We start from the raw sequence: 17687 nt of genomic DNA on the forward strand, positions 1-17687 counted from the left end.
GTTTTTGACCGTGGGGAAGAAAAGAAGAAGAAGCCTCTTCTCTCTTCTCTAAAAAAAAAAATAATAATAATAATATATAAAAATATATATATAATATAATTATATATATATACACATACATATACATATAAAATAAATAAAAATAATAAATAAAAATCAAATATATATATATATATATATATAATATAAGTATATATATATACATACATATATATATAATAAAATAAAAAAAAAAAGAAAGAGGGGGACATGGGTAAGAGTCAGATAAACCTCAATATATATATATTTTTTAGAAAATTTATTGGTTAAATTAATTTGTCTTGTTTGATAGGAGAACAGTCCAACGATCAGGGGGACAACGAGTAGGGTTTGATTTTCAGACTATAAGGCTGTGAAATTGATTTCTCATTGATCGAGGTAAGAATCATTATACATGATCATCATCACATGTATATATTACTTTACTGTTAGTTTTGCATCGTTGGATTTGAGATCAATAAATTTATCATATGTAAAATGTTGATATTTACTTGTGTGGTTGCGAGCATGAATATGTTTTCATCAAAATATATGATGGCATGATTATATAGTTATGATATGTTTATTTTGAGTACACTGCAAAATTTGAATTGATTAATGAAGTCAAATATTATAATTTCATGAAAAATAAAGAGAAAGAGAAATGTGGTTTGGACTGGTCTTGTCATGTGAAATAGCTTGTCAGGAGCTTATGCTTGGGATAGTCTCCACAGGCTTATGTGTGGAAGAACTTGATCCGAGAAAGATCATGAATGATTTGATCCGAGAAAGATCACGGCCACTTGATCCGAGAAAGATCACAAATAGTTCGATCCGAGGAAGATCACAGAAATCGATCCGAATAAAAGATCGTCGCATTATCCTGGTTAGTCCAAAGCCAAAAAGGAATAAAAGGTTGTCATTCTGAAGATGTGAAAAATGAAACATATAATATGAAATTCAACAATAAATGAAGATTTCACCTGATGATGTATGATAATACATATGCATATTTGTGACAATATTCCAGTTATTATATACCTATGAGTTTTCTAAATTGTATTGATTTTAAAAATATTAATTTTATCTACTGGTTTGATGTACATGTGCAGTGATTCTTACTGAGCTGGAGAAGCTCATATTTTCTTCTTATTTTTTTTCAGACTCACAGGATGCTTAGTTTGGGCGGTTTGGACGAGAGCAAATAAGAGCAGAAGCCTTTAGTAGTTTAGTTAGTTTAAGTTTTCTGATACCAATGAACATTTGAATAAATTATATTGAACAAAGTTTACATTTGATTTAAAGTTTTGACTCGGTGGATTGATTTGGTATTTACTTGGTTATTTAATTTTTTTTTTTAAGTGTTAAATTAATAGGCCTTACATGATCCTAGGGCGCTGCTCTAGGGTTTGTGTGGCCGTGTCACGTGCCCAACTCAGGTGCTGGATTTGGGGCGTGACAGAGTGGTATCAGAGCCTAGATTTAGGAATCCTAAGGTTTATTTCGGAGAGAGAGTATATGGGTAGATTTTTAGATGAAAATTGACTAATATGAAATATTATTCTTAAATTTTTGACTAAAGTAAAACTGTGTAGGTTGACATGGCAAGAGGGACTGAGCGTGGGCGAAATCGGAGACCTACTCGTTTTGCGGATGGCTCTAATGCTTGGGAGCCAGCTACACCCCAAGAAAATGCTCCACCCTCATCGAATGATGATGCACCACAACAAAAACATCCTACTGAGCCTGCAGAGGTCACTCCCGGGGAAGAAACTCCAGGAGAACCTGAAATTCAACTTGGGGAACAAATTACTGTAGCTCAGTTAATGCAAGTACTGGTTCAACAATAAGTGGCTGCGAGGGAAGATATGAGGAGGATATTGGAGGTGCAATAGGGACAACAACAGCAGATCATACAACAAATATTTCAGGGGCGACAGTCCCAGCAGCAACAAGGAGCTGAAAATCAGTATGAACGTCAAATCAATTTATTAGACTTCAAAAAATATGCACCACCGGCATTCTCAGGGATCTCAGATCCTATGGAAGCTGAAAGCTGGCTAAAAGCAATAGAGAAAGTTTTTCATGCCTTGAGATGTCCTGCTGAAGATAAGGTTACTTTTGCCACGTTTATGTTACAAGGTGAGGCAGCCGATTGGTGGGAGATGGAAATTGAAAAGTTAGGGCCAAATGATGTACCTTTTACATGGAAAGAATTTAGAAAGATGTTCTATGAGAAGTATTTTTTTCAGAGTATCCGACTCCAAAAATTTTGAGAGTTCGATCGACTGGTACAGGGCCACATGATAGTTGCTCAATATGCAGTCAAATTTGAAGAATTGTCGAGATATGCCCCTGCATTGATAGCTGAGAAAAATGTTCGAACCAGAAAATTTGAGAATGGGTTAAGGGAGAGAATCTAACAACTGATGACTGTTTTTGAGCTGCCCACTTATAAAGAAGTTGTAAAAAAATGCTTAATAATAGAAAAAGGACTCAATGATGCTCAAGCAGTAAGAGAGAAAAGTATGAAGAAAAGGGATCGAGCGATTGATCCTCAAGGTCAAAGTAGCAGAGCCTTCAAACCAAAGATCCCAAAACCAAGCCAGACTGCCACTGAAGGAAAAGTACAACCTCAAGGGAGCCTTATATGTTATAGGTATAGAGGACCTCATTTTAGACGAGATTGTACGTGGCCCAGAGGACAATGTTACAAATGTGGACGAGATGGCCACAAAGCAGTTGTATGCCGCAATGGAGGAGAATCACAAAGACAGCAGATGCCTCAAAATTTTCAAAATACCCCCGCGAATCGGGCACCCCAAGATGTACAAAGACAAGATGCGAGACAACAAAAATCAAAGACCCAAAGACGAGTCTATGCACTTACACAATAGGATGCTAATGCTTCTAACTCAGTGGTGATAGGTACTAAATCAATCTCCTAAAAGTTCTTTTATATATGTCATGAAATATTATATGCTTAGATAAATAAGGACATATAGCCCTGAATGATAAATGAATATATGACAGGTATGATCAAAATTGCATCCAACAATGTCTATGCTCTATTTGATCCTGGAGCTACCTACTCTTTTATAGCAACTAGTTTTATTAAGAAGACCAATGAGATGTCTCCTACACCTTTAGGAAATAATCTCTATGTCTGCACACCAAGTGGAGAGGTGATCTTGGTTAATTCAATTTGCAAAGATTATGTACTGAGTATTGAGGATAGGGAGATGAAAGCAGACTTATTAGTCTTAGAGATGAAGGACTTTGATCTAATCTTGGGGATGGATTGGTTAGCAGCATATCATGCTACAGTTAATTGCTTCCAAAAGACAATAATGTTTCAAATTCCAGATCAGTCAGAGTTTAGTTTTAAGAGTTCTAAACCCTTTTTTCACCAAAAGTTTATCTCAGCTATTCATGCTCAGAAATTTCTTAGAAAAGGATGTGAAGGATTTCTAGCCACTGTATTAGACACTCAAGATAATAAGCTCAAGTTACATGACATCCCTATTGTGAAAGAATTTTCTGATGTTTTTTCGGATGACCTGCCTGGACTACCTCCGGATCGAGAGATTGAGTTTTCTATTGACTTGATTCCTAGTACGAGTTCAGTTTCTAAAGCCCCTTATCAAATGGCTCCAGCAGAATTAAAAGAATTACAAAAGCAATTACAAGAGTTGTTGGACAAAGGATTCATTAGGCCTAGTGTGTCACCTTGGGGAGCTCCAGTACTTTTTGTGAAGAAGAAAGATGGTAGCCTTCGGCTTTGCATAGACTATTGAGAATTAAACAAGGTAACAGTGTGAAACAAATATCCTTTACCACGAATCGATGATTTATTTGATCAGTTGCAAGAGGCTCAGATCTTCTCAAAAATTGATCTTCGTTCTGGCTACCATCAGTTGAAGGTACAGCCTGGAGACATATCAAAAATAGCTTTTCGGACTAGATATGGACATTATGAGTTTTTAGTCATACCATTTGGTCTGACCAATGCACCGACAGCCTTTATGAATCTTATGAATCGAGTGTTTGCATCATACTTGGATCGATTTGTAGTTGTATTTATTGATGATATTTTTATTTACTCGAAAAGTTCACTCGAACATGAAGAACATCTGAGGATTGTATTACAAACTCTGAGGGAAAAGAAGCTGTATGCAAAGCTACAAAAATATGAATTTTGGATGAACAGTGTTACTTTTCTCGGGCATGTCATCTCCAAGGAGGGTATCTCAGTTGACCCAAGAAAAGTGGAGGCAGTAGTTGACTGGAGCTGACCTACTAACGTATCAGAGATACGTAGCTTTTTGGGATTAGCTGGCTATTATCGAAGGTTTGTGGAAGGTTTCTCTAGTATTGCTATGCCTCTATCTCGTCTAACACAGAAATAAGTAAAGTTTGAATGGACAGACGAATGCGAGCAAAGCTTCCAAGAGTTAAAGAGACGATTAGTGACTGCTCCAATCTTAACCATTCCATCCGGGACAGGAGGTTTCACTATCTATAGCGATGCTTCTCGTAAAGGTCTCGGTTGTGTTTTGATGCAAAAAGAAAAGGTGATAGCTTATGCCTCTCGACAATTGAAGTTTTATGAGCGAAATTATCCTACTCATGACTTAGAATTAGCAGCTGTGATGTTTGCCTTAAAAATATGGAGGCATTATTTATATGGAGAGCATTGCGAGATTTTTACGGATCATAAAAGTTTAAAATACATCTTTACTCAGAAGGAGTTAAATTTAAGACAAAGAAAGTGGTTGGAACTATTGAAGGACTATGACGTGACAATAAATTATCATCTCGAGAAGGCGAATGTTGTAGCCGATGCTCTAAGTAGAAAATTTTCTGGTGATTTGGCCGCTCTAATTACCTCACAAAAGCCTATATTGCTAGATTTGGAGAAATCAAGAACAGAAATACGACTATATAATCCTCAAGTTCAACTTGCAAATCTTGTACTACAGCCTATTTTGATTGAAAAGATTAAAGCAGCTTAAAATGAGGATTCAGAGTTACAAAAGGTCATAGATGCAGTGGAATCCGATATACAGACAAAATTTTGGATACATGAGGATGGGTCATTGAGATTTGATAACAGACCATATGTTCCCAAGATTTCAGGATTAAGAGACGAGATCCTAGAGGAAGCTCACTGTTCGGCTTACACTATGCATCCTGGAAGCACAAAAATGTATCAAGATTTGAAAAGAAATTTTTGGTGGTCTGGTATGAAAAGGGATATTGCACAATTTGTAGCCCAATGTTTGGTATGTTAACAAGTAAAAGCTGAACATCAAAGACCAGCAGGACCATTGCAGTCTCTTCTTATTTCTCAGTGAAAATGAGAGCATATTACTATGGATTTTGTGACTAGATTACCTAAAACGCTTCGAAATAATAATGCAGTATGGGTAATTGTTGACCAATTGACGAAATCAGCACATTTCTTATCCTTTCGGATTGATCTTTCCTTAGAAAGATGGGCAGGCTTGTATATAGAGCAGATAGTACGACTGCATGGAGTACCAGTTACTATTGTGTCAGATCGAGATAGTAGATTCGTTTCTCAGTTTTGGAAGAGTCTTCATAAAACCCTTGGAACCAAGTTAAATTTCAGTACAGCTTTTCATCCTCAAACTGATGGACAATCAGAACGAACCATACAGATCCTAGAGGATATGTTAAGGGCTTGTGTCACAGACATAAGCGGAGCATGGGATAATCACTTATCATTGGTTGAGTTTGCTTATAATAATAGTTATCAAGCAAGCATTCAGATGGCTCCTTTCGAGGCATTATATGGAAGAAAATATAGATCGCCCATTTGTTGGGATGAGATGGGAGAAAGAAAACTATTGGGATCAGAAATAGTGCAACAGACAGTGAAAAAAGTACACATGATCCAGGAACGACTTCGTACGGCTCAGAGCAGGCAAAAGAGTTATGTTGATAATAGAAGAAAGGAACTGGAATTTCAAGTTGACGATCATATTTTTCTGAAAGTTTTTCCTACTAAAGGTATCATGAGATTTGGAGTGCGTGGTAAGTTGAGTCCAAAGTATATTGGTCATTTTAAAATTTTAGACAGGATTGGAGAGGTTGCATATCGGTTAGCATTACCACCGGCTTTATTTGGTGTACATAATGTGTTTCATGTATCAATGTTGAGAAAGTATATTCCAGATCCAAGTCATGTGGTGAGTTATGAACCTTTGCATCTTCAGAAGGATCTAACTTATGAAGAATATCCAGTACGGATTGTTGACAAGAAAGATCAGGTGTTACGACATCGAATTATTCCTTATGTGAAGATCCAATGGAGCAATCATAGCGAGAGAGAGGCTACATGGAAACTCGAGACAGAAATGAAGATCAAGTATCCACAACTCTTTGAAAACTCAAGTATGTAAATTTCGAGGATGAAATTTTTTTAAGGGGGGGAGATTGTAACGGCTCAGTTACTTGGGCTTGTAGCCCAGACGGCCCAACAACAATAAAAAAAAAAATACAGAGGAGGAGGAAGACTCCTAGCCAGAGTCTTCTTCCTTCCCGTTTCTGGCAAAATCGGACTCAAAGAGTCCGGCTAGGGTAGGAAACCTCCACTATAAGATCCCCCATCCTTCCTTTAGGAATTTACAACAAAAATTTCAAAGAAAATCAAGGGATTTGAGTGATTTTCTCAAGGATTACCGTGGGTGGTTGATCGGAAAAGAGGGAGGTCGTCGGAGCTAACTTTGGACGTCGGAGCAAGGTATTCTTCGTCCCCTATTGATCCTCCGATCGTCGGTGAACTTGGAAGCCGGCGAGGTGCCAGTTCGGGTTCAAACAGGGATACCCTGTTTATGTTAATTTTTTTTTCTTCTTTTCTACCGCCGACAACAAGGATGGTGGCACTGCCACCGAGATGGTAGCTCACCGTCGTCGAATTTTTGCCGAAAAGGGTGGCCGGAGGTGGCTCACCTGGTCGGATGTGGGGGAGGCGCTCGGAAAGAGCACGGGTTCCTGTTTTTGACCGTGGGGAAGAGAAGAAGAAGAAGCCTCTTCTCTCTTCTCTAAATAAAAAAAATAAAATAATAATATATAAATAAATATATATATATAATATAATTATATATATATACATATACATATAAAATAAATAAAAATAATAAATAAAAATCAAATATATATATATAATATAAGTATATATATATACAACATATATATATATATATAATAAAATAAAAAAAAAAAGAAAGAGGGGGACATGGGTAAGAGTCAGATAAACCTCAATATATATATATTTTTTAGGAAATTTATTGATTAAATTAATTTATCTTGTTTGATAGGAGAACAGTCCAATGACCAGGGGGACAACGAGTAGGGTTTGATTTTCAGACTATAAGGTTGTGAAATTGATTTCTCATTGATCGAGGTAAGAATCATTATACATGATCATCATCACATGTATATATTACTTTACTGTTAGTTTTACATCGTTAGATTTGAGATCAATAAATTTATCATATGTAAAATGTTGATATTTACTTGTGTGGTTGCGAGCATGAATATGTTTTCATCAAAACATATGATGGCATGATTATATAGTTATGATATGTTTATTTTGAGTACACTGCAAAATTTGAATTGATTAATGAAGTCAAATATTATAATTTCATGAAAAATAAAGAGAAAGAGAAATGTGGTTTGGACTGATCTTGTCATGTGGAATAGCTTGCCAGGAGCTTATGCCTGGGACAGCCTCCACGGGCTTATGTGTGGAAGAACTTGATCCGAGAAAGATCATGAATGATTTGATTCGAGAAAGATCACGGCCACTTGATCCGAGAAAGATCACAAATAGTTCGATCCGAGGAAGATCACAGAAATCGATCCGAATAAAAGATCGTCGCATGATCTTGGTTAGTCCAAAGCCAAAAAAGAATAAAAGGTTGTCATTCCGAAGATATGAAAAATGAAACATATAATATGAAATTCAACAATGAATGAATATTTCACCTGATGATGTATGATGATACATATGCATATTTGTGACAATATTCCAGTTATTATATACCTATGAGTTTTCTAAATTGTATTGATTTTAAAAATATTAATTTTATCTACCGGTTTGATGTACATGTGCAGTAATTCTTACTGAGCTGGAGAAGCTCATATTTCTTTTTTATTTTTTTTCAGACTCACGGGATGCTTAGTTTGGGCGGTTTGGGCGAGAGCAAATAAGAGCAGAAGCCTTTAGTAGTTTAGTTAGTTTAAGTTTTCTGATACCAATGAACATTTGAATAAATTGTATTGAACAAAGTTTACATTTGATTTAAAGTTTTGACTCGGTGGATTGATTTGTATTTACTTGGTTATTTAAATTTTTTTTTTAAGTGTTAAATTAATAGGCCTTACACGATCTTAGGGCGCTGCTCTAGGGTTTGTGTGGCCGTGTCACGTGTCCAACTCAGGTGCTGGATTTGGGGCGTGACATTGGTCCTCTCCCAATGTGCAATGTAGACTCAAAGGATGTGGCTACTACTATTTCTCGATTAGTTGTAGGATTTAAAATAAAGTCCTCTTAGTAGAGTCAAAGGATATTTCAATACTCAAGTCAATCAAAATTTAGAGAACAATAGAATACAGAATGAGAGTTGAGAAAGTGAGTAGGAACTATCAAATGATTTATCCGAGGGACCCCATTTATTCCTATTTAGAGAGAGCTTGATAGCCGCTGTCAACGCTGTCAAGATGGATGAAATGTGCAATGACTACATGGCAAGGGCCATAATAGTACTTAACCATACAGTAATAGCTATTTACATAATCTTACAATTATGATTGCTTTAAACATACGATAATAATTGTGTGGACTTAATTGCCGCTGATATTTTTGGACTAGCATGGTCATCCTTTCAGCTCATCCATATCTAAAGGTGAATGAAATTGAATATTGCCAAGATGACTCCATTTCAATTATTATCAAGGTCAGACAAAATATCTACCACATCAAATACAAATGTTAAAAATTGAATTCAATTCTTCTTCAACTAAGAATTGAACTAGAAACGTTCAGTCATAGACAACGAGTGATTCATACTTTACAAGAGTGGCTCATGATTAAGTGGGATCAGCTGTTCCCAATACATGGATACAGAAAGACCTACTTAATTTTGCGTCATTGTGCAATCCATAGACGCCTCTGATCTAGATTCGGACATTTCCAATGCTCAATCCCCAACTGTAGAGGATCTTGACTTCATTTTAGTAACTTAATTTTAAATAATCAATAATTAGACTGTCTTATGTAAAGTTACCCCAATCAAAAGTTGTACGTTAGGATCATCTACTCGGACCGTCACTGGTAAGCCCCCAATCTGCCAATCATATAACTAATGAAGAGCCTTTGATGAGCTCGCAAAGTGAAAGGATGGAGATAAGAGAAGCAGGTTGGGGGATTATTTGAGGAGAACAAATAATTCTTAAAAGACCACATTAACTTCTTCATGAACATAATTACCTCGTGGAGTTCTAGGCCTAACAACAAAGTCTCATCTGCTCGATCGCACCAGGACAAGCTTTTCATGGACTCCAAGGGAGCCCATTGCTTCAAATGATGGCAGAGCACCGAACCGTCCTTGAAGCACGGATTTTCACGGCCTCGTGTCCTAAATATCAGCATGGAAGGCTTAGACGCTTTGCATGTACCATGGAAGTACATTTGCCCCGTATAATGATATTGTCAGAACTTGGAAGCGTACTTAATGCATTCTGCTGGGTTAAAAGGCGAGGAAGTACCCACCTTCTCCGAAACCTTCTACAATAATAGTAAAAGAAGTTAACCTAGCCCTTTTATAAATTAAAAAATACAGCATCCATCATTTAGTTGCAAATCCTTACATTTGATCATTATGATGGTAACCCTTTAAGTTACATTGGCAGCTATATACATCAAACCGACAAGAGAGAATGAAAAAATTACAAACTCTTCAACACAAGCGTTCATCCCGATAAGCATGTGATTTGTTGTTAAACACCATGGAAACGAATCTCTGCTAGCTAGGTGCATCCGGTCCTATTTGTCGCGCGCGTTTCAACACACATAAAACAAAACTAAATCTTAATTAACGACAATCTTGAAGATTTACTTCTGAGGGGACACGGTTGATTTGAGTTCAACTCTCAGCAAGTTATACAAGCATCGATGCTTGTGTGGGGTGCCACTGCTTCACCTAATTATCTGGCATTTAAGAAGCATGGTTTGTGACCAACTCAAATGATCATTACATGCCGGTGAGGAATTTTAATTGCGAGGAATAATTAATGGACTTCATAAACATCAAAGATCCTAGTCATGCTTTATTGACGGTACATCAAGCTCTCACTGCTGGAAAAGCATCATATTAAAGAGCCATAACTCAAGTCTTCTTAATCGAAATCATGCTAGGATCTCCCTCCCTCCCCATCTCTCTCTATCTTAGTAGCTCTCACAGTCGTTCTCTATGGTCCAGATACAAGAATTAGATGTTATATCCTACAAGCACGTTCCTACGACCTCCGTATCATCCCATGTCCTCCGTCGGACCTTCCCAACGGGGCAACCATCCACCTACCAAGAAGGTGGGCCGAAGATTCTTGGCGCACGCTCCACGTAAGAGCCACCGACCCCAACCCCCATTTTTACCCAACTACCCCTCCCATGGTGCCTCAAGCATAGGATACAACAGGGGCATATTAGGCATTCCACTAACAGTAAGGACAAAAACGGAGCGCGCAGGGCGGGTCCCCACCAGTGATGGGACACGTGGCAGGTTCTCCTGGATGGCGCCTTACCCGGCTCATACATCCCATGTCGATGGAATCCATAATGCCAGCTCATGCATCCCATCGGAAACCCTCGTCCTCCGTCCTCTTTATTTATATCTCGCCTCCGCTGTCAATTTTCCTCCACAGTCCACTCTACTCCACTCCACTTCTCGTAGCACAGAGAAAGAAGCGAACGAGAGGAGGAGGAGGAGGAGAACAGAGCTGCGATCATGGCCAAGGTAAGCTCAACTTCCACCAACTCCACGATTGATGACTAAATTAATTTCTTAGGGATTTTTCTCTAATTTGATTGCAGAAGGGGAAGAAGGAAGGACAAGGAGGTGGAGGAGGAGGAGGAGGAGAAGGGAAGAAAGACGACGGCACGATCACCGTCGTTTTGAAGGTCGACATGGATTGTGAGGGATGCGTCGAGAAGGTTAAGAAATCCGTCAAGGGATTCAAAGGTAAATACCCTCTCTCTTTGGATCGATTTCGAAGCGCTTCGATTGGATTGATTTTTTCTGTTTTTAATGTCGGTGGAATTATACAATGTACAGGGGTGGAAGGGATGAAGGTGGACTCTGTCGGCGGGAAGCTGACGGTGGTGGGGAAGGTGGATCCGACGAAGCTCCGCGATCGAGTGGCGGCCAAGACCCACAAGAAGGTCGATCTCGTCTCACCCACCAATCCCCCCAAAAAGGATGCCAAAGAGAAAGAGGACTCCAAAAAGCCCGCCGGCGAGAAGGACTCCAACAAGTCCCACGAGAAAAAGTCCAAGGAGGTATAATTTTTTTTTTTTTTCCTTAAGAAAAAGAACCAGTGATCCATTTCTTTGTTGTTTTTTATAAATTAAGTGATGAATTGTTTTGATTCAAATGTCTATGATAGCCTGTGGTTTCGACGGTGGTGCTGAAGATTCAGCTCGACTGCGATGGCTGCATCAAACGGATTGAAAAAGGGATCCGGAAAATTAAGGGTGCTTTTTTAAAAAACATTTTTCATCCGAATTCGCCTTTTTCTACGCTGGAAATTTCCCTGATGGGATTTGGTTATTATTTCGATGGATGGGCAGGAGTGCAGGTGGTGACGCTGGACGCGCAGAAGGATCTGGTGACCGTGAAGGGGACGATGGACGCGAAGGCGCTGCCGGAGGTGCTGAAGGAGAAGCTGAAGCGGGAGGTGGAGGTGGCGCTGCCGAAGAAGAACGAGGGTGGCGAGAAGAAGGACAAGGGCGGAGACAAGAAGGAGAAGGGCGAGGGTGGTGGCGGCGGAGGGAAAGAGGCGGCTACCAACCTGATGGAGTACTACGCGGGCTATCCTTACTACGTCGAGATGGTGTACGCGCCACAGCTGTTCAGCGACGACAACCCCAACGCCTGCTCCGTTATGTGAAAACGGAAACGGTTTCATATTTCAGTTTTGGTACTCTATATATTTCCACCGCTAGGAAATAAAAAAACATACATAAAAAGGAAAAATAAGCATTTGGTGTGAATGCTTTTTGTTAGCCTGGATTAATGATATGGAGCTTTGTTGGTTTTGGAGTTAGGATGTTTCCTTGTACGTCTTTATAATTCGTGGAACTTTAGTAAGTAATGACTAATCGAATGAAGTTTGGTTACTTCATTATGGGGTCTAGATATTTATAAATGGATTGGAAAATGTACAGCGGAGTCCACAAGTGGGGCCTCACAAATGTGTGTCTTGAGGGATAATCTCTGTCTCTATATCCAGTGCATTATGCTGAGCTGGTAGTAGCTTGGACTGGGATGTATGTTGCTATATTGAAAACAACAAATGTATGTCTTGCGGGAGATTCGTCGTCTGTCAGTTCTATTATTGCTAACAATTTTGTGGACAGAAAGCATGGACATCTGGTATTGAAAGATCTCTTGCATTGGAAGGATATTTATTATAATTTCACACTCTCTCACATTTATAGGGAGGTAAATTGAGCTGCTGATTTCATTGCAAAACTTGTGCAGCAAGGGAATTGCTATTGGAATGCCAATGATGTTATTTATAATGACTTGGCTACTATTTTGCAGGAAGATAGGATAGGCATGGCTTATCATAGAAGACAATAGTTGATGCATATCAACTCATGGATGGACCAGCTAGCTATTGTATGGTGTTTAGCTCATTATTATCCAGGATATGTTTGGATTGAATTCAGTTAATACTCTGAAGAATGGGATTTTGGCTTAGAACCTGCTGATGTTTTGGAGGTGGGGTTTTTGCCTACTTGTTAATGGAATGTAGTATGTAACTCTGGGTAGTATTTTAATTCAGCTTGGATTACTGTAAGGTGGGAGAACATTTGTGCTAGCTTGTTTGTCTTGTTTGTCTCTTCAGATGTCGAGTTAGGATTGCAGAGGGAATTCCCTGTACTCTTTGTATCTTGTTTATGGTTTTATGTAATGAAAGCTTCTGGCTCCGGTGTTTTAACGAGAAAAAAAAAAGAGGGCGGGGGGGGCGCCTAACAAGGGATTAAAACCTAAGAAAACGCGGACAGCGAAGGGATGGTAGATTCCCGGTGGATTCTTGATGTCGGGATTATAGTGGACACATCGATGTCGCACTGAGTTAGGCTATTATAATTATTTCTAAGATCTGGTTGGTAAGAATTCTGCAATCCGGAAAAGTAGCTGTTGACTATTACTTGGGACCTGGAATTCACTGACCAGATTGGTCCATCGTCGTCGGTTCACCAACATCTGATATTGATCAAATTGGACCGTGGAAGGTAGACAATTGAATGCTGCCTGGTGCTCGGGTTGTTGGGTCTCTGGACTTGGAGACAGCATTTCCAATATGACTTTTATGTGCCAGTCGAGTACTGGCGTGATACACACAGGTAGGTCCGTGTCAGGTGGAGGCCATTTACTGGACGCCATGCAGCATCTATTTCAAAATCAAGTAGCCAGCCCTAGCATGGGTACCTTGGCAAATATCCAGTCCGCGAAGGCTTGGCCGGGGATCGTCCATGGGGGTTGGTTGCTTATAACAATCGAGCTTTCGTCTCCGATATCTTATTTGTGGAATTGATGAAGCTGCTGCTACCCGGGGTGTTAGTGCATGCGACCGCCGGTGCTGCCTTTATTTATTTATTTGGTCGAGGCCGGGAGTGGAAGCAAAGAAGTTGGGGTCAAACAAGGTAAGGACGGTTCCAATGGAATCATTTGTCCTCTTGATTCGACTTGGAAATAAATCAGAGCGCAGAGTGCAGAGTGCGGGGCCGGGATAAAGTACCAGGGCTTCGTTGGCATGGAGAGACCTGGAATCTCCCCAGGGAAACAAGCCACCAACTTCCACATCTGAGGCCGCCTCTACAACCCTAAGTATTCGATAATATATATAGCTAGGTGGGTTCGGTGTCCCTTGGGTCATGACCTCCCTGGGAATAACGTTAAAAGTACGTAGTTTGGGCAATGAATTAACGTTAGTACACAAGGCCCCAAGTCAGTCTTCGTTCATTCTCCCTCAAGGGGAGGGGGGGCAACATGCATGTTATTCCAGATTTTAGATTTTTTTTTTTTTTTTTTTTGAAGAAGAAGAAGAAGAAGAAAGGAATCTGACGTTTTGGTACGTAGTCCTCCAACTCTGCTGGAACCCATTGAATGTCTCCTAACATTTTAAGTGATTAAAGTATGCGACGAACTATATATCAGGTTGATCCATAAAATATATAATAAAAGAATAAAAAGAAAGATTACAAGAAAACTATGAAATTTGAAAAAATTGAATTTTTCCTACCAAAGATTGGTTTTGTTTTCAATGATGTGGGAGCAAGTGCTAGCTTCAGTTTTGTTCTGTTCCAATGTAAGAAATTAAGAAACTCATATACCTATGATTCAACAAGAGATAACGAAATATAGTTCCTTACTGCATTGATTACATTCAATCTGAGGTTAATTTCTCTCTATATATAATCTCGACAAAACAGAAGTCATCAATTGGAGATTCTTATACATCCTCTCATGTTACAATACACAACCGTTTCTTTATAACAGGTACAATTGATAAAGATAATATATTTTATAAGGATGAGGATGGATTTTGGAATCCATAAAGCTCCCTAAGGGTGCATAATTCCCGGGATCGTTGTATTTAATTTTAAACTGTTGCAGTATGAGATTCTCGTCGCGCGCTTGTTAAAATATTTATTAAAAATATAGACTTGACTACAAAACTGTCATTTTTCGAGTCAACCATGGATTTAAAAATGAAAAGAACGTAGTAATGAAAACGATTCCCCTAACATTGCAACTAGCGGGGTAACCAGCTTCAGAGGGATCTCATGCTCTGTGCCGCTCATAAGCCACTACGGATATATTAACAGGCTAATTCACGTGACCATCAATCTCATCTCTGTGTGCAGACCCAAAATATTTTAGAGTAGTCAAGTCTTCCATGCATGCAATCGAACATATTTGAGTAAAATAGCACCGACATCGGGGCCCATGGCCTCCATACTCTAACAAACTAGAGAGAGAATATATTCGAGATGTCTGATCACATAACGTAATACTCTTTCACAATAATAGGAAAAACTGAGAGAGAGAAAAGGGGGCATAGTGAGGACCATCTCATGATGTGTTCTAAACGCACACGCAAATTATGTTTTGGTTTATACTTACAAGCGTAAGCATCAAAGTGAGGGAAAGAAAGGAGTAATGCCTATTGTTTTTCTCACATGAAACTTTAAGTGATAAAGTGGGAAAGAAAGAGGGAGCAAAAAAGCTTCAAGTCTTTATCTTCCCCTTATTTCTTAAGTGCATGTTTGCTTATTGCTTAAGCTATATAATTAAAATGTCCTAGAAGCGCATCGACATATGGTCACTCATATACTTTACAACACAATCAGGCCTGCATAATTCCAACATATAAAATGATAAGCAAATCTATATATTCTTCAAGCAGAGTTCAAGCTAGTGAAGAGCAAGTTCATTGTATCATACCTTGCTAGGATACATAGTAGGTTTTCTAGAGATATATTTTCTACATCTCTCCATTGGATTCAAGTTGTATCCTTCGCACATTAGAAGATTAGAATGATTTATCTTTTTTTTTAACGACAACCCTTGGTTTGTGTTTTACATAGCTTTTAAATTATGATATCAATTTTTTTTTACCAAAAAAAAATATGATATAAATTTCATTATCTATGTAGATGAAAGGAAGAGGTTTATCGTGTTTTTAAAAGTTGCATAGATCATGATGCAACAATTGACATTGCAAAAGGAGATTAATCATTTTTTTGCAGAAGATACAGCCCCTCTCCAGTTTGGGTCTAAACAGGTATGTTTTAAGGGATTTAGATGTGGAGCTAAGGAAGCCAGCCACACTTTTTGTTTTTTTTTTTGATAACTGGCCACATATTTTTTTCCTGGGTTCCGTCGCACAACTGGTGCTGCGTCCAAACTCCAAAGCCTAGCCCAAGAAGGATCCAGCTTGTTGCGCTAAACCTTCTAACGAACCTAGAGCCAAATCGAGGCCCGAGACACGGCACCTGGAAAGGGGGTCGATGCGGCCACCGTAGCCGTAGGCAGTTAATAGATGGGTCCCACTGCATCGTGAATGACGTGGGCGACAGGCCGTGTGCTTGAGATGGGCATGGAATCATGCAACATATGGATGGCTGCCATGCCAAGCTGCATGATGATGGATGGGGTATGGGGAAGGTAAGGAAGGTGGCGGGGCCTCCGCCACGTCATCCACGTGAGGTGGATCCTGGTCGCTCTACTGTGCTTATTGACTTGAGGTACAGACACCGCCCGTCCGTCAACGCCGGGAGTGGGAATGGGATGAGAAAGAAGGATTTTGTTCCCACCATTGCCAGCGGACAGTTCACCTTTCCAACCGGAGTTGCACAACCGGCACGGCCGCCGAGGAAACCATGGGGACCACAACGTGCAGCACTGTAGCTGGGAACTTAAAAACTGACGGTGTTTCAGTTCACTGTTTGTTTGTTTGTTTTGTTTTTTTTTTTTTTATGTATAATATTTCGAATAAAACCTAATTCGGTTGCAAATTTTAAGGTTGTGAGCAGCATTTTTTTTCTTGTGTATCATCAAGGTACGAGAGTGGAGCATGAATATTTTGTAGTGCATAGATCGGAGGATGCGCTGCATCTGTAATAATTATTTATCATATGATGGATGGTTATATATTGTTGGGGGATACCCACCGACCGACCGACCGACTATCGGAGGGTCCGATCGGCTGGCGGCCCGACCGACCGTCTCCGACTGGCCGACCGACCGACTGACGGACATATCGACCGATTGACGGTCGGAGCGCCCCGACTGAAAGCCGGGAGTACCCGACTAACGGACGCTACTGACGGCTTTTCAATGGCTCAATCGCCGACTGGAGGTATGTCGGGCGTATCCCTCCCGACCGACCAAACCCAGAGGCCGACTCACTTGAAGCTCGCCGACCGACGGAGGAGTCCGACGCCACTCTGCTGGCCACCGACCTTGGGTCGGCCGACTCCACCAACCGCCGTACGGCCGCCAGACGTTGTCAGCTCTGACACGGACATGCGGCACAGTTACCTAGGGGCATTGTCCCGCCGAGAGCCGGGTCAACCCTGGTGATTAAACGGCTACACGGCGACATAACGTTTTCACGGCGGCTCTGACAGCCTACAGTGAGTTGACAGTTCCTCACTTGTCCGCGCCATTAATGACGGCGCCATACCTAGCTCCACTATATATACCGGGGAAGGCAACAGTGCAAAGGATCGATCCGCTCCGTCTCTCCCACATACGCAGGCTCGCTCCTCTCCCTCTCTCTCTCTCTCTCCCTCAGAGCTCTCTGTCTGCATTTCACTGTTGCCCAGTCACCTCTCTGACTTG

At 40.0% G+C, this 17687-nt stretch overlaps 1 protein-coding gene across 1 annotated transcript; it reads left to right on the forward strand.

Moving 5' to 3' along the window:
• Positions 1–10935: 10935 nt before the first annotated feature.
• Positions 10936–12487, forward strand: LOC105055563 (heavy metal-associated isoprenylated plant protein 3). Its single transcript, XM_010937407.4, has 5 exons — positions 10936–11063; positions 11141–11288; positions 11382–11605; positions 11713–11800; positions 11897–12487. The coding sequence occupies exons 1-5, from the start codon at positions 11055–11057 to the stop codon at positions 12214–12216; spliced, it is 789 nt and encodes a 262-aa protein (XP_010935709.1). The 5' UTR covers positions 10936–11054; the 3' UTR covers positions 12217–12487.
• Positions 12488–17687: the final 5200 nt, after the last annotated feature.

This window comes from Elaeis guineensis, chromosome 12 (assembly GCF_000442705.2).
Source record: "Elaeis guineensis isolate ETL-2024a chromosome 12, EG11, whole genome shotgun sequence".
Lineage (NCBI taxonomy): Eukaryota > Viridiplantae > Streptophyta > Magnoliopsida > Arecales > Arecaceae > Elaeis > Elaeis guineensis.